General features: G+C 39.5%; 1 protein-coding gene across 12 annotated transcripts in view; it reads right to left on the reverse strand.

Annotated features, from left to right (window-relative positions):
- frmd4a (FERM domain containing 4A) overlaps positions 1-23957 on the reverse strand; it is a 362265-nt gene that overhangs the window by 88179 nt on the left and 250129 nt on the right. For all 12 annotated transcript variants that reach the window (XM_057835974.1, XM_057835965.1, XM_057835964.1 and 9 more), the window contains 3 exons: positions 20312-20377; positions 1270-1364; positions 779-871 (listed from right to left, as the gene is read on the reverse strand). In XM_057835974.1, the coding sequence (XP_057691957.1) occupies positions 779-871; positions 1270-1364; positions 20312-20377 (254 nt within the window). The remainder of the gene's footprint in view (positions 1-778; positions 872-1269; positions 1365-20311; positions 20378-23957) is intronic.

Genomic DNA, 23957 nt, shown 5'->3' on the forward strand with positions numbered 1-23957 from the left:
CAAAATATATTTTGACATGTGGCATTTTTATTTGGTATTTGGCATTTTTTTGTATTTGGCAAAATGGATTTTGGTATGTGGCATTTTTTTTTGGTGTGTGGAAAAATGGATTTTGGTATTTGGCATTGTTTGTTATATGGCATTTTCGCAGGTCATGCGTGTGCGTGCGTGCACGTCTAAATTTTCCATTCATTTTGAATGGCAGAAAAACATGTCTGGCTGTGATTTTTGATCATACACTTACCATTACTGCGCATTGACATTCAATTAGCTTCCCAATAGATATAAATTGAATGCCTATTCTTGCCAATGTCAGTGAGTTAAATAAGAAGAAATTTCACATAAAACAACTTTCGAGTGTTATTGGGGTCTCTAACCAGAGTTTATATCTCATGATAATGCCCCCAAAACAACAGGAAGTGACCAAAATAAACAGGAAGTAACCCAAAAATCAACAGGGAGTGACCTAAAAATGCCGTAATTAATGGTAGTCTATCACTATCAATGGAATTGAAATTGGGCCATTTTTCAAAGAATCGGGTTCATCAAAACGTTTGACCGCGGATTTAGAGCTGCGCCTTGATATAAAATTTACCCGGGCGTCTTTGTTGTGAGGCTTCCCTTATAGTACGTGAGGTCAACGAGGCCGGTGATTGGCTGAGAGGCCCACCCACACCGGGAGTTAATCCATGGGGTCAATGCAATTTTATTCAGGCCTGTATTCATATGCTGGAGGCTTGTGCATATGCTTATGCTAATAAAGTGGATAAAGACTCACCTGACACAGAAGTAGAGGACAATGGGTCCTGATTTTTTGGGAAATTCGTGTTCTAATACCCTGCGGTCCAGCTGCAGCCAACTAAAATGGCCCCTGAGGAGTGAGGAAACAACATCGTTAACCCCCCTATTGTGACATGCTGGAGGAAAATAATTACTAGCGCTGATGCGTCTGATTGTTTTTCCCTGCTTTGCCCCTCCCCCAGATGCTATAAACAACACATAGTAAAACACATAGCCTTAGCATTATTTCCCTGTATGTAAATAATGCAAGCTTTTACATGACTTTGCATGGAGTCATGAGGTGAAATCCGTGTCATTGTAGGTCAGCAAACACTAATGCCTGCTGTGTTTTCTCAAACTGTCGCCTACTTATGAAGGTGGGATTTACACTCCATGGTTCAAGTGACACAATTCTGATTAGTGAGTTAGTAATTCTCCATCAAGAGATTTCCCAAAAGTACTTTACTATAGAGTGGAATGAGGACTCACGTTTCATCTGTGTATGCAATTCCAAAGTACTCCTTCTCCTTGAGGTTGAAGTGAGAGGCCACCAGGTCCAGGAGGTCCTTTGCCATCAACTTGGGCTGCAGAGACACACATTGGTTATCATCAGTGAAGCATAACCTATCCACAGTTTAACCGAAGGTGCATTTTTTTCCCCCTATGGAACCGATCCTCAGCTACAAAAACTGCCTAATCGAAGCTTTCTTTGTATTTTATGCTTTTTCAATAAATTCCCCAGACTGACACAAGATGGCACTAAAGTTCTGGAACAAAAAAACCCATTTTTACATTCAAATACAGGTAGTCCCCCAGGTTACGAACGAGTTCTGTTCCTACGGTGGCAACGTAACCCAAATTTCTGCATAAGTCGGATTTAACCCTTAAAGTATCCCTAAATCTCAAAATAACTATCCAAAAACTCCAAATTGATAAAGGACAGCTGTGCTCTGGTTTGGCCCACATCAGGCTGTAAGTTGTTTCAGCTAATACAGTGTATAATTTCATAGGACAACCCTGACAAAATAACACTTTGACACAATGAAAAGTAGTCTGTGTGCAGCTTATATAATAATTTCCCCCCCTCAAAATAACTCAAAATATAGCCATTAATATCAAAACCCCGTGGCAACAAAAGTGAGTACACCCCTTTGAAAAAACTTACATCCCTATATATCCAAATTGAGTACTGCTTGTCATTTTCCCTCCAAAATGTCATGTGACTCGTTACAGGAGTGCTGTCAGCATTGCTGCAGAGATTGAAGAGGTGGGGGTCAGCCTGTTAGTGCTTAGAACATACAATGGGGCAAATAAGTATTTAGTCAACCACCAATTGTGCAAGTTCTCCTACTTGAAAATATTAGCGAGGCCTGTAATTGTCAACATGGGTAAACCTCAACCATGAGAGACAGAATGTGGCGGGAAAAAAAACAGAAAATCACATTATTTGATTTTTAAAGAATTTATTTGCAAATCATGGTGGAAAATAAGTATTTGGTCAATACCAAAAGTTCATCTCAATACTTTGTTATGTACCCTTTGTTGGCAATAACGGAGGCCAAACGTTTTCTGTATGTCTTCACAAGCTTTTCACACACTGTTGCTGGTATTTTGGCCCATTCCTCCATGCAGATCTCCTCTAGAGCAGTGATGTTTTGGGGCTGTCGTTGGGCAACACGGACTTTCAACTCCCTCCACAGACATTCTATGGGGTTGAGATCTGGAGACTGGCTAGGCCACTCCAGGACATTGATATGCTTCTTACGAAGCCACTCCTTTGTTTCCCTGGCTGTGTGTTTGGGATCATTGTCATGCTGAAAGACCCAGCCACGTCTCATCTTCAATGCCCTCGCTGATAGAAGGCGATTTTAACTCAAAATCTTTCAATACATGGCCCCATTCACTTTCCTTTACACAGATCAGTCGTCCTGGTCCCTTTGCAGAAAAACAGCCCCAAAGCATGATGTTTCCACCCCCATGCTTCACAGTGGGTATGGTGTTCTTTGGATGCAATTCAGAATTCTTTCTCCTCCAAACACGAGAACCCGTGTTTCTCCCAAAAAGTTCTATTTTGGTTTCATCTGACCATAACACATTCTCCCAGTCCTCTTCTGGATCATCCAAATGTTCTCTAGCGAACCGCAGACGGGCCAGGACGTGTACTGGCTTCAGCAGGGGGACACGTCTGGCAGTGCAGGATTTGAGTCCTTGGCGGCGCAATGTGTTACTGATAGTAGCCTTTTTTACTGTGGTCCCAGCTCTCTGTAGGTCATTCATTAGGTCCCCCCGTGTGGTTCTGGGATTTTTGCTCACCGTTCTTGTTTCATTTTGATGCCACGGGATGAGATCTTGCATGGAGCCCCAGATCGAGGGAGATTATCAGTGGTCTTGTATATCTTCCATTTTCTAATAATTGCTCCCACAGTTGATTTCTTTACACCAAGTGTTTTACCTATCGCAGATTCCGTCTTCCCGGCCTGGTGCAGGTCTACAATTTTTTTCTCTGGTGTCCTTCGACAGCTCTTTGGTCTTGGCCATAGTGGAGTTTGGAGTGTGACTGACTGAGGTTGTGGACAGGTGTCTTTTGTACCGATAATGATATATAATTAATTCAGGTAATGAGTGGAGCCTCGTTAGACCTCGTTAGAAGAAGTTAGACCTCTTGCTTGTTTGTAGGTGACAAAATACTTATTCTCCACTCTAATTTGGAAATAAATTCTTTAAAAATCAAACAATGTGGTTTTCAGTTTTTTTTTTCCACATTCTCTCATGGTTGAGGTTTACCCATGTTGACAATTACAAGCCTCTCTAATCTTTTCAAGTAGGAGAACTTGCACAATTGGTGGTTGACTGAATACTTATTTGGCCCACTGTATGTATGCCACTTTGCTGCTTATGTTTACATTGGATAGTTTTAGGTTGTTGTACTACTTGATTTTATCAAAATGAAGTTAAGCGACACGTGAAAGCCGTATTTCAGACTTTACCTTGTATTGATTTGCTGCAGTGACTAAGCATTCTAGGACAAAATGAGGGTAAAGTGCAAAAATAAGTGAGGGAAGAGGAGATTGATGACAGGAAGCCAGTGGAAATGGATGGAGCTTGTGGATGCTGCTGACAGTGCGGCGACCGTGCCTTTCCTTCCCTTCTCGCTCGCCTCTGACCCACACCTCTACTGCAGAGTTACGCCTGTGGGCCAGAGCTCTCTGTATTGCAGAGGAGCTAGAATAGAAAGCTGCGGCTCTAGAGGTTCACGTCCAGTCGCGAGTGATGTATCGTAATGCCTAAGTGATGACAGCCACCCCCCTTCACTTATCGCCTTTCGAACGCCATCCCGGACATCTTAAATCAGAGTTGCGGATGAGGAATGCTGCCTCACGCTGTCGGGCCGTGACATCTTGAGTTAGAGGACGCCCCGCCTTGAGCGAGGTTAACCATGGGTGTGCCTGGCAACTGCAATACACACCCACGCACGCATGGGCCGATACTCCGCATGCAAGCGGCACACTCACACAACGCACGCTATTAGCTCCGCCGCTAAAGGAGCGCATCTTCCGAACAATCATCCCCCGAGGTCTGCTCCCATCTACTCACCGCGCACTTACAACCACAGTGACAGAAGCTACTGGGAGCTATTTAAAGAGATGGCAGCGATGATGTCATCCAAACATACACTCACTCTCACACACATGTAAACACTGACCTAGATCACATAGTAGAACGACCGCCTACAGTGATTTTCCCCTTTATTTTTGGAAATACAAGAAAGGTGCAAGGGGCAGATAAGCTCAAAAGTAAGACAGAAATAAGAGCGTGTTTGGTTTGGTCTATCAAATAACACAAAAAAAAAATGGAGTGCTAACGAAAGCCTGCAATTAACAATCAAAAAGATGTCAATCAGTGTTGTTTTTGGCAGCCCTTTTCAATTTTTGTTTTAGTCTTAGTGTTTTGGACAAAAATATGTATTCCTCTGATTTTAGTCATTTTAAATAGGGCTGCAGCAAGGCCGGCCCAGGCTATACACAGACTATGTAGCTGCTTAGGGCCCCTGACCACTAGGGGGCCCCCAATCCGGCATCCTCATTTTATACGTTGTTAATAGAGCTTCGCGAATAATGTGGCGCGCATTGCCGTTTATCCACGCAAACATCCATTTTCTTGTCATTACATGTCATTTGGGGTGAGAAGTTTGAAGTTCGCAGCCGAGTGTGAAGCGGTTGGGATGAAAATCAGCACCTCCAAATCCGAGACCATGGTCCTCGGCCGGAAAAGGGTGGCATGCCCTCTCCGGGTTGTTGATGAGATCCTGCCCCAAGTGGAGGAGTTTAAGTATCTTAGGGTCTTGTTTAGAGCTGGGAATCTTTGGGCACCTAACAATTCGATTACGATTACGATTCAGAGGCTCCGATTCGATTATAAAACGATTATTGATGCACCCCCCTCCTTTTTTTTTTTTTTTTTTTTTAATGTTTTGTACATTAGTTCCAAAATTGTTCAAAAATACTCTCAGGCTAAACCAAACTACTATTTCAGTATCAAGTTAACATATAGCAGTAAACGAATGTACAAAAATAACAGTAAATAAAAAAACTCCAGTCCCCATTCTGTATCAGCAGCTTTAAACTAGATTCACTTAATTTAATGTTGTGAATCAACCGTTAAAGTTGTTAAAATTGCTCCCATTATTCCATAATTTTCCTTTTGTCTACTTTCGACATGTGAAAGTTTTAAAACTATTTTAAAGATATTTTACCAATTTAGGAGTATTTTGGATAAAAAGTTAATTAGGTTTGCTTGGAAGGTTCGCTTCAACAGCCTTGCAGGGAGCTGTACTGTTTTAAGATGGCGGCTGTTTACTAACGCCCGCATCTAGCTTTTTGTAGGTGAGCTGCTAACACTACCGAATCCATATTGCATCTAGTCCTATATAAATGATATCTACCGTAACATTATGTGGATGTACTTTGTAGCAGCTTTTCGGCAGCAGTCAGGTATGTTGTGTTTTTTTTTTTATCTCGTGGCATGAGTTGAGCTAGAGCCGTGAGTTGAGCATTGGCATTACCCGAGGGGCCGGGTAATGAGAAGCATGATGTTTAGCTACTCTCGCTCCGTTTCCTCATTGTCCCGAAGACCGCGCGGCGCGCTGAGTGTGTTGTACTTCCGCTTTACTTGGCATATTTCAATAATCGGAATTTGGATGTTTGTGAATCGTTCTCGAATCTTCCACGGCCGAATCGCTAATAATCTAAGAATCGGAAATTTTGCACACCTCTAGTCTGGTTCACGAGTGAGGGTAGGAGGGAGCAGGAGATTGACAGGCGGATCGGTGCAGCATCTGCAGTGATGCGGACTCGGCACCGGTCCGTTGTGGTGAAGAAGGAGCTGAGCCAAAAGGCGAAGCTCTCGATTTACCGGTCGATCTACGTTCCTACCCTCACCTATGGTCACGAGCTGTGGGTCGTGACCGAAAGAACAAGAACTCGGATACAAGTGGCCGAAATGAGTTTCCTCCGCAGGGTGTCCGGGCTCTCCCTTAGAGATAGGGTGAGAAGCTCGGTCATCCGGGAGGGGCTTGGTGTCGAGCCGCTACTCCTCCGCGTTGAGAGGAGCCAGTTGAGGTGGCTCGGGCATCTGGTTCGGATGCCTCCTGGACGCCTCCCTAGAGAGGTGTTCCGGGCATGTCCCACCGGCGGGAGGCCCCGGGGTCGACCCAAGACACGCTGGAGAGACTATGTCGCTCGGCTGGCCTGGGAACGCCTTGGAATCCCACCGGAGGAGCTGGCTGAAGTGGCTGGGGAGAGGGAAGTCTGGGCTTCCCTGCTAAAGCTGCTGCCCCCGCGACCCGACCCTGGACTAAGCGGAAGATAATAGATGGATGGATTAATATACAAAATATGTTCGTATGGGTTGGATTGCATGTATGGGTTTCACAGTCCACTGTGACTAAATGTTTGGCCAAAAATATGTGCCCCTTGGCATTATTTTGTTTAGGGCCCCCAAATGGCCTGGGCCGGCAGCTATTGATTATTTTAGTAGTCGATTAATCTATCAACTGGTTAACATCAATAATCAAGTAGGATATTCAAGTAATCGGATTAGTAACATACGGAGCCCCTAAAGGGACATCGACAGAAATAAAATGAATTTACGCAATCTGGTGCGCACCAGAAATAAAAAAAATGAACATTAGCATTATATAGCACTTAAGCTCGCGGACTTTTGCTATGCATGTTAGCTAATTGTTGTAAAAATTAGCATTATATAGCATTTAAGCTAGCGGACTTTTGCTATGCCGGTTAGCCAATTGTTGTAAACATTAGAAATATATAGTATTTAAACTTGCGGACTTTTGCTATGCAAGTTAGCCAATTGTTGTTGACATTAGCATTATATATCATTTAAGCTATCGGACTTTTGCTATGCAGGTTAGCCAATTGTTGTAAACATTAGCATTGTATAGCATTTAAGCTAGCACACGTTTGCTATGCAAGTTGGCTAATTGAAACAATGTAACAACTGGCTAACTTGCTAATGTTTACCAAATAGTTTCTGGTGCGCACTAGAAAAAATGTGGTGCACACCAGATTATTTTAAATAGGGCTGCAGCTATTGATTATTTTAGTAGTCGATTAATCTATCAACCGGTTAATATCAATAATCAAGTAGAATATTCAAGTCATCGGATTAGTAACATACGGAGCCCCTAAAGGGACATCGACAGAACTAAAATGAATTTACGCAATCTGGTGCGCACCAGAAATAAAAAAAATGAACATTAGCATTATATAGCACTTAAGCTAGCGGACTTTTGCTATGCATGCTAGCCAATTGTTGTAAACATTAGCATTATATAGCATTTTAGCTAGCGGACTTTTGCTATGCAATTTAGCCAATTGTTGTAAACATTAGCAATATATAGTATTTAATCTTGCGGACTTTTGCTAATGCAAGTTAGCCAATTGTTGTTGACATTAGCATTATATATCATTTAAGCTATCGGACTTTTGCTATGCAGGTTAGCCAATTGTTGTAAACATTAGCATTGTATAGCATTTTAGCTAGCACACGTTTGCTATGCAAGTTGGCTAACTGAAACAATGTAACAACTGGCTAACTTGCTAATGTTTACCAAATAGTTTCTGGTGCGCACTAGAAAAAATGTGGTGCACACCAGATTATTTTAAATAGGGCTGCAGCTATTGATTATTTTAGTAGTCGATTAATCTATCAACCGGTTAATATCAATAATCAAGTAGAATATTCAAGTCATCGGATTAGTAACATACGGAGCCCCTAAAGGGACATCGACAGAACTAAAATGAATTTACGCAATCTGGTGCGCACCAGAAATAAAAAAAAATGAACATTAGCATTATATAGCACTTAAGCTAGCGGACTTTTGCTATGCATGCTAGCCAATTGTTGTAAACATTAGCATTATATAGCATTTTAGCTAGCGGACTTTTGCTATGCAAGTTAGCCAATTGTTGTAAACATTAGCAATATATAGTATTTAAGCTTGCGGACTTTTGCTAATGCAAGTTAGCCAATTGTTGTTGACATTAGCATTATATATCATTTAAGCTATCGGACTTTTGCTATGCAGGTTAGCCAATTGTTGTAAACATTAGCATTGTATAGCATTTAAGCTAGCACACGTTTGCTATGCAAGTTGGCTAATTGAAACAATGTAACAATTGGCTAACTTGCTAATGTTTACCAGATAGTTTCTGGTGCGCACTAGAAACAATCTGGTGCACACCAGATTGCTTAAATTTATTTTATTTCTGTCGATGTCCCTTTAGGGGCTCCGTAGGAACATTTAATGTGTTGCAGAATCAAATTTATGAGATGTAAAACAAAGGCTTGCCATGATTTCACTTTAAAAGACCATTAAATGCGATTACAAACTAAAATTCCCAAGTGTTTTTTCAAATGATGCAGAATTACACTTCCATTACACAAGAGCGTTGAATGCATTTAAAAATGAATGAATTAAAATACCTAACCATTGCCTCAAACAGTATTAAAAATGTATTAAATGAGGACAACACAGAAACAATTAACTTGCATAGCAAAAGTCCGCTAGCTGAAATGCTATAAAATGCTAAGATTGTTTTTTTACAATGCTCTTAACGAATCGTTCAAACACAAATTCCCATAATGAAAAAATGGCTAAATATACCTATAAACTAAAGTACAAATGCATTAAAAAAAACATTAGTTCAGACAAAAACATACCTAATATTGGTCTTAACAGGGAGCAGCTGGATCCAGGCATGTTAAATGAGTTATGTCATATTCACTGTGGCCACTTTAGGGCAGTGTACTCACCCAAATCAACAAGAATAAATGCAAACACTTTCAAAACAAAACATGTAAACAACACTGTAATTAAACGAATACTCAAAGCAGCAGAATTTGATTCGAAGCTTTTTTCTAATCAAATTAATCGAGTTAATCGAACGTTTTTTTTGGTTGTTTTTTTTACAATTCTCAAATCGTTCAAACACATATTCCCATAAATAAACTGGTAAATATACTTCTAAACTAAATAACAAATGCATTAACAAACATTAGCTCAAACAAAAACATACCTCATGTTATAGCATATTCACTAGAGGGCACTGTATCCACCCATATCAATAAAACTAAATGCACCACTTTCAAAACAAACCATGACAATGTCACTCTAATTAAACGAATCCTCGAAGCAGCAATATTGGATTTGAAGCGTTTTTCCAATTGAGTTACTTGAGTTAATCGATTAATCGTTGCGGCACTTGTTCTGTTTCAGGTTTCAGGTGAGTCATTAGAAAGAGTTGAGAAAATTAGCATGTTGACTTTCTGAAAATGTTTTCATAAGCGAAGTGGAGAGATTTTTCTTAAGGGTTGAGAATGTAGTCCTTTGTGGATCTGCCCTGTTTCATGTCTTCCTAATTATTTAACAGCGCTTTGGTCCTTCTTTCCTGTCAGGTCTTGGCTCACCTCTGAAATCTTGATCTCCTCCGGGTCAGCGACTTGTAACATTGGCCAGGTGTTTAATCCCAAAGGGGTCGTTTGCTTTTTATACCCCCACCACCCTTCCTTTACTACCTTCCTCTTACCTTTTGAGAGGGGGTTTGTTTATGAGGCAACGCCTCGTTGGTTGGCAGCTATGTGCCAGGAAGCCGACGCACCGATTGGCTGTGTAATAAACCTTGAAGGCTTCTACCTGATATACAACTCTTGTTAAAAAAAATACATAAATAAATACATGGTTATCTCACCTCAATGAAGTTTCGCCCCCAGACACAAATTTATATCAGTTTGATGTCAATCGTTTGTGATACGTTTGTGCTGTAAAAAGATTTGTTTGTGCTGCTATCGTTTTATAGATATTGAGATTTTAATAGTATTATATAGTATAGTATTCTAATCAGTGTTGCTTGCGTCAACGATGACGATAACGAAAATATTTCCTCAGCAAACACTTTTTTCATGACAATAACGAGCTAAAAATGTGTTTTGGAAGACGAAAACATAATGAGACGAAAGTCGGTTTTCGTCTAGCAAGACTACAATGCGACGAAAATACGCACTAGTTTCCGTCACATGTTCACAGTGTCTGGTTGTGTTACTTGTGACGTGCTGCGCCCCCTCCGACCTTCCTGACTCACTAGTGTCGTCTACAGTCTCCATGTAGGCTTGAACACACGGTAAGATTTCTTTTCTTGAGCAGAGAAGATATGCGATGTTTCTTTAGCTTTTAAAGGTCTGTGCTTAATTATCCTCACACACTAAAGGTAACTTGTAGCGTTAGCATAGCATAAAGGTTGCCAACAGTCCCGGATCGCGCTGGAAATTAGGAAGTTCTGATTAGTACTGGCGTGGTGTCAGTCAGAACTTCCTAAATTCAATGATGTCGAGCGCAATCCGGGACTGTTGGCAACTCGACATAGCATTCACATTAGCATTATGCTACTGCTAACAGCGATCGTCCTCTTAAACTCCCAGAAACAAACAACACAACAAAGAACACAAACAAATGGCACCACTGCGGGTCCATTGCAGTAAACTACCAATTCAAAGCATAATATCTACAAAACCGATTCCATTTTTAAACAAAATGGGGGCTAGTTGACCTCAGATTGACCCGTACAAGAATTGTAAATAGCTAAAAAAAAATGATAGCACAAACAAAACTTTTAAAAGTACAAACAAGCATAAATGTAGCACAAACGATTGACATCATTTTTATATAAAATTGCGTCTGATGGGGTGGGAGGGGGGCAACTTCACGGAGGTGGCTATCTCTCCCTAAGGCTAAAGTGGTGTAGGCCAGTGTGGGCCTCATGATGTAAATATAATAAAGTGTTATCTAGAGCTGTCCCGACTAGTCGACGTAGTCGACGTCATCGATGACGTAAATCCGTCGACGGGATAAGGGTTTAAAAAAAATACATGCGTGGAAAGTTCAGAATGTCGGATGCTCTGTATGCAAGCGGGGAAAGCTGCACAAAGCCAAAAAAAGCGCGCCAGAGTGTCCAAAACATTGACTTATTACAAAGAAACAACGGAGGGTACACTCTTCTGTCCTGTCTCTTCAATGCCAAGCTTGGCTGCACGTCGGCCGTGAATAAACACCTCAAGCGCCGTCGCCGTTTGTAATTTTTTTTTTTTTTTTTTTCATTTTTTGTACACCAGAGGGTGCTGTCGCCTTACTGAATAATAATGTTTCATTGACAATGGGCCTGTAAGTGCTATTAGTATTGTCCTTAATGCTAACTGAAAGGTTTATTTCATGTTATGGTTTATTTTATGGTATAGAAAATTATATAAGGTTAAAAGGTCATAAATATATACAGTGATTGCACTCAAGGGAGAGATTGTCAATGATAAGGTAATAAATTAAGGTAAAGGCAATTCATTGATATATAAATAAGGTTTAAAAGGAAAAAGGTGAAAAGTTTTTGTTAATTTCTAATTGTGTTGTTTTATTTGTGTGCACCATAGCTCTTACAGTGTGATTACATCAAGGATGGAATAAAAGTTGTAAACCATCAGTTTAAGAGACCACCTTTTCAATCGGGATGCTACACTAGTTAATTCTATTAGCTTTTGAACTCATTGTTTATTTGTGATTTATTATTATTTATGTGTTTATTTGTACTTTAATAAATAATTTCAGTGTTCCAATATGATTTTTGTGAATTGATAAGCGTCAACAAAAATTTCATTGCTAAATTAGTAAACAAAAACAAAAAAAATATATTTTTTTTTAATTATTAGAATAGTCGACTAATCGTAAAAATAGTCGGTTGACTAATCGGGAGAAAATTAGTCATTTGGGACAGCCCTAGTGTTATCAAATACAATAACCAGCAGTTAATGAAACAACTGGAACAGTAACTGAAGAAATAATTAGCACAGAACATCTTTAGCGCTGCAATGCATGCTATGAGGCATGTTGGACGACAACAGTGTTGATAGCAGGTGGCAGCAAAGGTTGACCATCTACTCCAAGGGAGCAGTGATGGCCAAATGAAGCTTCTTGAAGCAATGAAGCTTTGCAGCAAATTGGTTTAAAGCTTCATGGTGGTTCATTTGGTCTTTTGACAGTCTCATGATGCCAAATAAAGTCTTACCGGTTAATATCATTTGTAGGGCTGTCAAAATTATCGCGTTAACGCGCGGTAATTAATTTTTTAAATTAATCACGTTAAAATATTTGACGCAATTAACGCACATGTCCCGCTCAGAAAGTATTCTGCCTTTTGGTAAGTTTTACAGCAAGGCTTTTTTTGCTGTCCAACAGCGAACTCTTGTGGTCGCTTTGCGACATGGTTTATTATTTTCTTGCCAGTTCATTATGGCTGCACGACGTCTCGGGCTGATAATGTTGTGCTTATATGATCCTTGGACAAGATTTGTCCGTAAGTATGGTTGTTGTAAAGAATGTACATATTATGTTAGTAAGCGAAATGTTATATTTTTTGTATGAGACGCTTTTTGTTTATGTTTAGTGAACCTGTATAGCGTGCTAAGCTAACGTTGTTGCTAATGCAATGTTTGTGTACTTTTATTTTGTAGTTTTACGACAGTCTAAAGAGGACAGTGGTTTGAGGCCATTTTATTAATAAATCAGATGAAAAAGGAAGAAGTCTAATTATTAAGGCGTCGTTCACTAGCTGTCTAGCTTTGGAAAAAGTAGACGCTTCGGAGTGAGGACAGCATAGACAGATTTAAATGACAGTAGAGTGAAATGCCCACTACAGTCCTTATGTACCATATGTTGAATGTATATATCCATCTTGTGTTTTATCTTTCCATTCCAACAATTTATTTTACAGAATGTATATATAATTTACAGAAAAATATGGCATATTTTATAGATGGTTTGAATTGCGATTAATTGCGATTAATTACGATGAATTAATTTTTAAGCTGTAATTAACTCGATTAAAAATTTTAATCGTTTGACAGCCCTAATCATTTGGTGTAAATATCCTATAATATAGTGAGGGCTCGTAGTCAATTGCGGCATATCTAAGAACAAATGCCGTTTTTGTGTCAAATTTGGTGGTTGGCAGCTTATAGTCAGGTGCACCTTATAGTTTGAAAATTACGGTATTGTGTATTGTAGATTTATTTATATCGATAATTGTTGCATCGCCATATCATGAGATCATCGTTAGCCTTATATCGCAAATCGTATTGTGAGGTATCCAGAGGTCCACAGTATCAGAGAAAATGTCTCAAAACTTTTGACCGTGGGTCACCGCCTAGTTGGTTGTTTGGGTGGGCGGCTGGAATGGTTCAATAGACTGGTGAGTGGGTGGATGATTGGATAGAAAGATGGATTGGCGGTCAGTGTTTTTCTGACTTTATGGATTGGTGGATGCTGGGACAAATAGAGTGGTGACCTAATGATTTTGTACTTATGTGTTTATGTCCTACATGTCCTGTTATACTGGCTCGTGTACTGTATTACAAAAAAAATGTATTTTTGACATACTTGACCGTTAAAGATGATTCGAATTCTGAATCGATGCGTAGCCCTCATGATGTGGTACGATCTCACGATACGGCAATACAACAAGGCAACATGGGTCAAGAAATCCTTCTATGATGTTCTACAAAACTATTAATAAACAGAAGATATTTTTATCCTACTGTTGTAAGTTTATCACTACTAGGCGTGTAATCCGTTTAAAGTGGGAGGGTGGCAGGGATTGTGTTAAAATTATACACTGTGATTTATGGATTTTTTAAAAGATCGTCTCTCACAGTGGACAAGCACCGACCATGAAAATTTCAAACTTGCCCATCATTTCCAAGTGGGAGAAGTTGCAAAATCGCAAGGTGTTCAAATACTATTTTCCTTAACGTATCGATAACCTTTTGGGTTAAAAAATATCGTGATACGGTACAGAGGCGTCGCCTCCCATTAGGCAAACCAGGCAATTGCCTCAGGCCCCCAGCCAGCAGGGGCCCCCAGAGGGCCAACAGATTTAGCACACGCAGCTTTACTGCACTGTCGCAGCGACAAGTGTAGGGAGTGTTTCAATACCATAGAATAATTTGGCAGATTATCTAACGATTCTGTTATCAATCCCAATCAACACTAACCATGTCACGTAGATTATACATGTTTAAGAAAGTCCAACCAGCTATTAATTAGGGCTGTCAAACGATTAACATTTTTAATCGAGTTAATTAAAGCTTCAAAATTAATTAATCGTAATTAATCGCAATTCAAACCATCTATAAAATATGCCATATTTTTCTGTAAATTATTGTTGGAATGGAAAGATAAGACACAAGATGGATATATACATTCAACATACGGAACATAAGGACTGTATTTGTTTATTATAACAATAAATCAACAAGATGGCATAACAATTATTGACATTCTGTTAAAGCGATCCATGGATAGACTTTTAGTTCTTAAAAGATAAATGTTAGTAGAAGTTCTACAAATTTTATATTAAAACCCCTCTTAATGTTTTCGTTTTAATAAAATTTGTAAAATTTTCAATCAAAAAATAAACTAGTAGCCCGCCATTGTTGATCCCAATAATTACTTACACAATGCTCTTGGGTGCTGAAGCTTATAAAATCAGTCGCACCCTAGCGCCAGCAGAGGGCGACAAAACTCCGAAAAACGCAACAAGTACACATTTCACTGTGCTGTCATTTTAATCTGAGCGGGGCATGTGCGTTAATTTCGTCAAATATTTTAACGTGATTAATTTAAAAAATTAATTACCGCCCGTTAAGGCGATAATTTTGACAGCCCTATTATACAGTGCCTTGCAAAAGTATTCGGCCCCCTTGAACCTTGCAACCTTTCGCCACATTTCAGGCTTCAAACATAAAGATATAAAATTTTTATTTTTTGTCAAGAATCAACAACAAGTGGGACACAATCGTGAAGTGGAACTAAATTTATTGGATAATTTAAACTTTTTTAACAAATAAAAAACTGAAAAGTGGGGCGTGCAATATTATTCGGCCCCCTTGCGTTAATACTTTGTAGCGCCACCTTTTGCTCCAATTACAGCTACAAGTCGCTTGGGGTATGTTTCTATCAGTTTTGCACATTGAGAGACTGACATTCTTGCCCATTCTTCCTTGCAAAACAGCTCGAACTCAGTGAGGTTGGATGGAGAGTGTTTGTGAACAGCAGTCTTCAGCTCTTTCCACAGATTCTCGATTGGATTCAGGTCTGGACTTTGACTTGGCCATTCTAACACCTGGATACGTTTATTTTTGAACCATTCCATTGTAGATTTGGCTTTATGTTTTGGATCATTGTCCTGTTGGAAGATAAATCTCCGTCCCAGTCTCAGGTCTTGTGCAGATACCAACAGGTTTTCTTCCAGAATGTTCCTGTATTTGGCTGCATCCATCTTCCCGTCAATTTTAACTATCTTCCCTGTCCCTGCTGAAGAAAAGCAGGCCCAAACCATGATGCTGCCACCACCATGTTTGACAGTGGGGATGGTGTGTTCAGGGTGATGAGCTATGTTGCTTTTACGCCAAACATATCGTTTTGCATTGTGGCCAAAAAGTTCAATTTTGGTTTCATCTGACCAGAGCACCTTCTTCCACATGTTTGGTGTGTCTCCCAGGTGGCTTGTGGCAAACTTTAAACGAGACTTTTTATGGATATCTTTGAGAAATGGCTTTCTTCTTGCCACTCTTCCATAAAGGCCAGATTTGTGCAGTGTACGACTGATTGTTGTCCTATGGACAGACTCTCCCACCTCAGCTGTAGATCTCTGCAGTTCATCCAGAGTGATCATGGGCCTCTTGGCTGCATCTCTGATCAGTTTTCTCCTTGTTTGTGAAGAAAGTTTGGAAGGACGGCCGGGTCTTGGTAGATTTGCAGTGGTCTGATGCTCCTTCCATTTCAATATGATGGCTTGCACATTGCTCCTTGAGATGTTTAAAGCTTGGGAAATCTTTTTGTATCCAAATCCGGCTTTAAACTTCTCCACAACAGTATCTCGGACCTGACTGGTGTGTTCCTTGGTTTTCATAATGCTCTCTGCACTTTAAACAGAACCCTGAGACTATCACAGAGCAGGTGCATTTATACGGAGACTTGATTACACACAGGTGGATTCTATTTATCATCATCGGTCATTTAGGACAACATTGGATCATTCAGAGATCCTCACTGAACTTCTGGAGTGAGTTTGCTGCACTGAAAGTAAAGGGGCCGAATAATATTGCACGCCCCACTTCTCAGTTTTTTATTTGTTAAAAAAGTTTAAATTATCCAATAAATGTTGTTCCACTTCACGATTGTGTCCCACTTGTTGTTGATTCTTGACAAAAAATTCATAAAAAATTTCATATCTTTATGTTTGAAGCCTGAAATGTGGCGAAAGGTTGCAAGATTCAAGGGGGCCGAATACTTTTGCAAGGCACTGTAAATCCAATAATTAAGGAGGGCACTCTATTAAGATTCAGATAACTATAGCGTAAAGAACATACGAACAAGTTTACCAAACCATCAGTGTCACTCGAAAACACCAAAATAACATGTGAAATGATATAATAATGTGTTAATAATTTCACACATAAGTCGCTCCGGAGTATAAGTCGCACCCCCAGCCAAACTATGAAAAAACTATGACTTATAGTCCGAAAAATACGGTACATCTATAGGAGTCAGTGTAAAGTGCTTGGTTTTCGCCACTTTTATGGCCAAGATTACCGCACGTGCACGCAGCACGCACTCGCACCTCTCCACCTTTGTGTTCATTATACTGCGCGAGTATGTATGTGTGTCACGTGACTCAGAAAAGTCCCATATTGCTTGTTGCCTGGGGCCCCCGGGGACCCTTGCTACGCCTCTGATACAGTATATCACCTTTTTGATTACTTGTCACATTATGTATGACTCGAAGAAGCATGGCAGAAAGAATGCCTACAATATGCATGGATGCATAGATGAATGTGATAAGGTAGTGGTTAAGTTGTGTTTTGAGGCAGTGGGAATTAGGGGAAGGGCAACGGGAGGCTGTGACTCGGAAAAGAAGCTCAACTGTGGGAGCGTGAAGCGGAAAGCTAGGAGAGTGAGAGAGATGTCGAGAGGGATAGAAGATGAGAGGATCAGTTCTGCCGCCGTAATTGAATCAGAGTCAGTAGACCCAGCCGCGCTTTGAACACTGAATTTTCTTCTCTCCCTTGCTCCGGTTTCTCCGTTCGTGTATTAAAATTTGCTCTGACTTTTCGCCTACGAGCTCTCTGCTCCTTTATTTCTGTTTTGCAATTAAATTGCAGTTTAACTATTTTAAAATGTGATTCGTTTGCGATTAATCCACGTTAACTATGAAAAAAAGGCGATTCATTTGTCATGAAGTGAGATTAATTACATGTTAGCTACCTATCAAATGTTAATATTTTGCAATTAATCACAGTTTACCTATTTTAAAATGTGCTTCATTTGCGATTAATCACAAGTTAACTCATTGGCCTCCATTGATGGCAATACTAGTTTGTCACTAGTAGACGTCCAATCCATTTGAACTGGTAGGGTTCGCAGCGAATGAATGAATGAACTATTTAATAGGTGACGAATTTGAGATTAGTCCCATGTTAACGACGTATAAAAGGTGACTATTTTACCATTAATCGCAGATTAACTATTTTAAAATGTGATTCATTTGCGATGAATCACAAGCTAGCTATTAAATATGTCATTATTTTGACAAATTTGAGATTAGCCCCATGTTTACGACCTACTAAAGGTGTCTATTTTGCCATTTATCGCAAATTAGCTATTAAAAATGTGACTACTTTGCAATTAATCGTAGATTAACTATTTCAAAATGTGATTCATTTGTGATTAATCGCAAGTTAGCTATTAAAATTGCGATTAATCACATTTTAAATCTTTGGCCAACATTGACAGCGATAGTTTGTCACTAGTAGACGTCCAATCCATTTGAACTGGGAGGGTTGGCAGCAAATGAATGAATGAACTTTTTAATAGCTGACAAATTTGAGATTCGTCCCACGTCAACGACGTATAAAAGGTGACTATTTTGCAATTCATCGCATCTGAACTATTTCAAAATGTGGTTCATTTGCGATTAATCGCAAACTAGCTATTAAAAATGATTATTTTGATAAATTTGAGATTAGTCCTATGTTAACGATGTATAAAAGGTGGCTATTTTGCCATTGATCGCAGATTAACTATTTTAAAATATGATTCATTTGTCATTAATCGCAACTTAGCTATTAAAATTGCGATTAATCACATTTTAAATCTTTGGACAACAATGACAGCGATAGTTTGTCACTAGTAGACCTACAATCCATTTGAACTAGGAGGGCTGGCAGCAAATGAATAAATGAACTATTTAATAGCTGACAAATTTGAGATTAGTCCCATGTTAACGACTTATTAAAGGTGTCTATTTTGACATTAATCGCAGATTAACTATTTCAAAATGTGATTCATTTGTGATTAATCGCAAGTTAGCTATTAATATTTCGATTAATCACATTTTAAATCTTTGGACAACATTGACGGCGATAGTTTGTCACTGGTAGACGTCCAATCCATTTGAACTGGGAGGGTTGGCAGCAAATGAATGAATGAACTATTTAATAGCTGACAAATTTGAGATTAGTCCCATGTCAACGATGTATAAAAGGTGACTATTTTGCAATTAATCGCATCTTAACTATTTCAAAATGTGGTTCATTTGACTAGCTATTAAAAATGATTATTTTGACAAATTTGAGATTAGTCCTATCTTAACGACATATAAAAGGTGACTAGTTTACCATTAATCGCAGATTAACTATTTTAAAATGTGATTCATTTGTGATTAATCGCAAGCTAGCTATTACAAATGTGAATATTTTGCGATTAATCACAAGTTAACTCTTTGACCACAATTGACGGCGACAGTTTGTTACCCATAGACGTCCAATCCATTTGAACGGGGAGGGTTGGCAGCAAATAAATGAATGAATGAATGAAGTATTTGATGGGTGAAATATTTGAGATTAATCCCATGTTAACTGCGTATAAAAGGTGACTATTTTGCCATTAATCGCAGATTAACTATTTTAAAATGTGATTCATTTGCAATTAATCACAGGCTAACTATTAAAAATGTGATTATTTTGACAAATTTTAGATTAGTCCCATGTTTACGGCGTTGTAAAGTCGAAATCGCGTAAAATCGTGTAAAAATAATGGGATTCATTTGCGATTAATCGCAAGTGAACTATTAAAAATCTGATTATTTTTGCCATTAATTGATGGCGATTTGTTCATTAATAGATGCGCTGCCATTTGAACTGAGAAGGCATCGATTGAACAAATTTTGATTCATTCCACCCAGTTCAAATTAATTGGACATCTGCTAGAGGCATACTACATATATATCAGTTCAATTACTGTCTTTGTTTTAGTCTTTTTTAATGCTTTTCTGGTTGTTTGGCAACCCAGTAGGTGAGAAGAGAGGCTAGCAAAAACAGATGGGGCACCTACCCAAGCCCTGGAGTCATTACTAGCTAAAGTACCCCCTGAAAAGCCTCCCCACTGCCATGGTTCCAATGAGGTGAGGTGTTTGCCAGCTGATAACAGTTAGTGTAGCCTCGAGAATGGACAAATCACAGGGGGTGGATGCTTGCTTAGCTTAGGAGGATGGAAAACTCAGGGGTGGGGTTGAGGGTCACGTTGCCGAGCGCTTTCTCTCGGGGGCTGTTTTGATGAGATCCTTAGCAGTGTGAAATGTTTTCTATGCTACCTTAAGACATCCAGAGGTATTCAGTAAGGTTGAGATGATCACTCAGGAACAGATTCAAGAATTGCTAATGCATTGCCCTGGGGCATCTGTCCGTTTAATGTCTTTGCGGTCAGGTGAACGTGGGAAAAGTGCAAAGTCACCTACTGCTGACACATTTTTTTTTGTCTTGTCAGCAGCAACCGTGGTCCCCTCTGGGAGGCCTAACCGGCATTACAGTACTGTTCCCTTGCTTGGAGCAGGGAAGAGAGGAATAAACTCACCTGGACAAGGAGCTCCAGTTTCCTGTCGTCCAGGAGATGGACCTGACATCGCCTTCCCTCCGTCATCTACGAGACAAAAGATATATTGCTCAAGATTTGCTGGCATTTTAATCACAAAAAATAAAAACATGATTCTATACTCTTCTCCATCAAAACGAGTAGCCAATACGAGTACTAGTACTATTTGTACTGCTACCGATATGGCACAATAATGAAATCATCGGCATCAGGGAGTACTGAGAAATGACGTGCCGACAGGGTGCTAGTACGCTACTTTAGGACACGCTAGCTTGCTCTGATAAAGATGCACCCAACCACCAACCCTACCACTTTGAATGGATTATACGTCTAGTGCCGTCAATGGCAGCCAATGAGTAAAGCAGTGTCTGACCCACTCGAGATATGAAAGCTTTAGTAAATGAAAATGTCAATTTTACGCAAAGTTTTTAGAAGCTTTTTCGCTTATTATTACAAAAGTTTATTGCGCATACGAAAGATAATATGTACTGTAATTGATCATTCCCGCTTTCAGCAATGTAATAATGTAACTACTAGTGCTGCAACAATTAATCGATGAACTCGAGTATTCGATTAGAAAAAAATATTCAAATTAAATTTTGTTGCCTCGAGTCTTCGTTTAATTAAAGTGGCGCTGTAATGTTCTATTTTGAAAGTGTTTACATTTAGTTTATTGATTGGGGTGGATACATTGCCCTATGGTCTGCCTCATTTCACATGGCTGAATCCAACTGCTCCCTGTTAAGACCAACGTAAGCTAAGTTTTTCTTTGGGCTAATTTTTTTTAATGCATTCGTAATTTAGTTTATATGTAAATTGAGCCGTTTTTTGTGGGAATATGAGTGAACCATTTGTTAAGAGCATTGGGAAAAAAACGTGAGCATTTTATAGCATTTAAAGAGCATATGACACGAGAAAAAAAGTCTAAAATGTCATTATTATGTGAATTAGAATCATATTTTGAGACGATTCGACTATATACAACAATTTAGCAAAGCGCAGATGACGAGAAATTAGTCTTTTAATCTGCCGGTTAGCCACGCCTACCATTATAGGGCTTTAGCGTCCCCAACAGGTGGATGACGTCAGCGGTAGACTTGGCTCATCGATTTTACTATTCAGCCCATTGAGGGGAAATTATTCAGAACGAGGAAAACGCGACGAAGAAAGCTGCAAAATGTCATTGTTTCAGTCTCTCTACTCCAATATTTTTATAGGATATTCTTTTTACCCAAGTATTTTTCCCCAATAGCTATATAAATGGCTTGAGAAGGACCAGTCAGCCCGTCGAGGGGGAACTATTCACAACGAGGAAAACGCGACGAAGAGAGCGGCAAAATGTCATTGTTTCTGTCTCTTTACTTCAATATTTTTACAGGATACTCTTTTTATCCAAGTATTTTCCCCAATTGCTAAATAAATGGCATGGTCATGACAAATAACAGTCTTGTGCTGAATGGAATATGAAATAATAAAAATGCATTTATTCAGGACGATATGGCAAAATTACTCCATAATGGTCAAAACTGTCGACTTCACCTTTACTGTCGCACCTCCCGAACGATCTTTTATGACACCTAAATCGGACATACTGGACTGTCTCAGAAAATTAGAATACACAATATTCTAATTACTACATTAATCCACCATTTAAAGCAGGGGTGTCCAAACTTTTTGCAAAGGGGACCAGATTTGGCGTGGTAAAAATGTTGGGGGCCGACCTTGGCTGACGTCCTTTACATAGAATAATATACAGGACTGTCTCAGAAAATTAGAATATTGTGTATTCTAATTTTCTGAGACAGTCCAGTATGTCATTTCCCTTCCCCGGCTTCGGAGAATGTAAACAAACCAGAAGGCGTGACAGCTAGCCGACATGCTAACCAGAACCGAGTGATGTTTCAAAGTCTTCAAAGCGGAAAATCACACATAGCTATCCTGGATTATTTGACATGACGACCCGGTTGTCGAATGTCTTAGTGGATCGGCAAACCGCCCGGCGGAGAGCAATTTACAGTTCGTTCCCCGGAGGAGGGTGCCTGGAGCTAACGCAGCTAACGTGCTGCTGCTAATGCATTAGGAGAGCTTTTTACATGCCTATCAATGATCAAACGTAAGTAGTCCTTCATTTAAAGGAAGTTTGTATTACTTTGTAATCGCTGTATTCGTATTTGACATAATACAAAACAAGATGTTTACTCACTTCATCATAAGTTCAATGGTCCCACAGTAAATATCCACGGTGCATGGGAACCTTTTGAAACTCCAAAAAGGTGCATACGCCTCTCCCTCATACAGAATGATTTTTCCGCAGCCGTTTGGCTGGCGTGATGCGAAAAATAAACGTATTAATCCGCAAAATCAGCTGAATCCTTCATCCTCATACACAACAGTACACTGTAGCGTGAAGAGGACGTCTTCTACCGTACACGTCACAGCGCCCTCCTCCTTAATGCAAGACCGAAGTCGGAAGTCACTCATTTTCCTGGCGCGGGATTCAAAAAACTAAATAAGTATAGCGATCGCTTCCACACACATCCAAGCGGTCCATATCATTCAGGAGCATAAAATACCGCGTGTATTATGAAATAAACATGCTTTTTCGTGTCACAGGCACTTTAAGCTAGCGGACGTTTGCTATGTAAGTTAGCCAATTGTTCTTTTGTTGTACATAGATCCTCATTTTTTTTTTTTTAATACCGTTTGAGGCTCAGCTCAGGTATTTTAGTTTTTCATGTTCCTTTTCCGATTACTTGATTATTCGAACTAACAAGTTCATCGATTAATCGACCACTAAATAATCGATAGCTGCGGCCCTAGTAACTACGTTTGACTACCAATGTAAACTAGAGATTAGGGCTGCAGCTATCGAATAGTTAAGTAATCGAGAAATCTACTGAAAATTCTATTGATTAATCGAGAAATCGGATAAAACATTTTTTTTTAGGTAAAGAGCAATTACAAATATACGTGAGAAAACAAGACATTTCATCTAATTTTGAACCGTTTTCAGTCAATAAATTTCTTTATTTTTGATGTACATTGTTGAAAACGGCCAACAATTGTATCTCAGATGTACTCTCGGATCACAGAAGCACTGGCTCGCATCAGTCATTTCATATATATTTTTTAGGGAAGGGCAATTTTATTTTTGAAACTGATTTTTTCTTTGATTGAAAATAATTTTTCTGATTGAAGCAACTTTTTCTGGGATTGAATGATTTAGATACAAATCTTGGTCTCATCTGACCAAAGCACATGGTCCCAGTTGAAGCCTAGGACCGTGTGTATTTTTGTGTGAGACCAAGATTTAGCTTTTTGGCAACAAACACTCTAAGTGGGTCTGGCGTGCCACGAAAGATGCGCCGCATGCTGAAAAGCACCTCATACCCACTGTGAAGTATGGGGGTGGGTCAGTGATGCTGTGTGGCTGTTTCGCTTCCAAAGGCCCTGGGAACCTTGTTAGGGTGCATGGCATCATGAATGCTTTGAAATACCAGGACATTTTAAATCAAAATCTGTTGCCCTCTGCCAGAAAGCTGAAGATGGGTCGTCACTGGGTCTTTCAGCAAAACAATGACCCTAAACATATGGCCAAATCTACACAGAAATGGTTCACCAAACACAA

The sequence above is a fragment of the Corythoichthys intestinalis genome, chromosome 5 (assembly GCF_030265065.1).
Source record: "Corythoichthys intestinalis isolate RoL2023-P3 chromosome 5, ASM3026506v1, whole genome shotgun sequence".
Lineage (NCBI taxonomy): Eukaryota > Metazoa > Chordata > Actinopteri > Syngnathiformes > Syngnathidae > Corythoichthys > Corythoichthys intestinalis.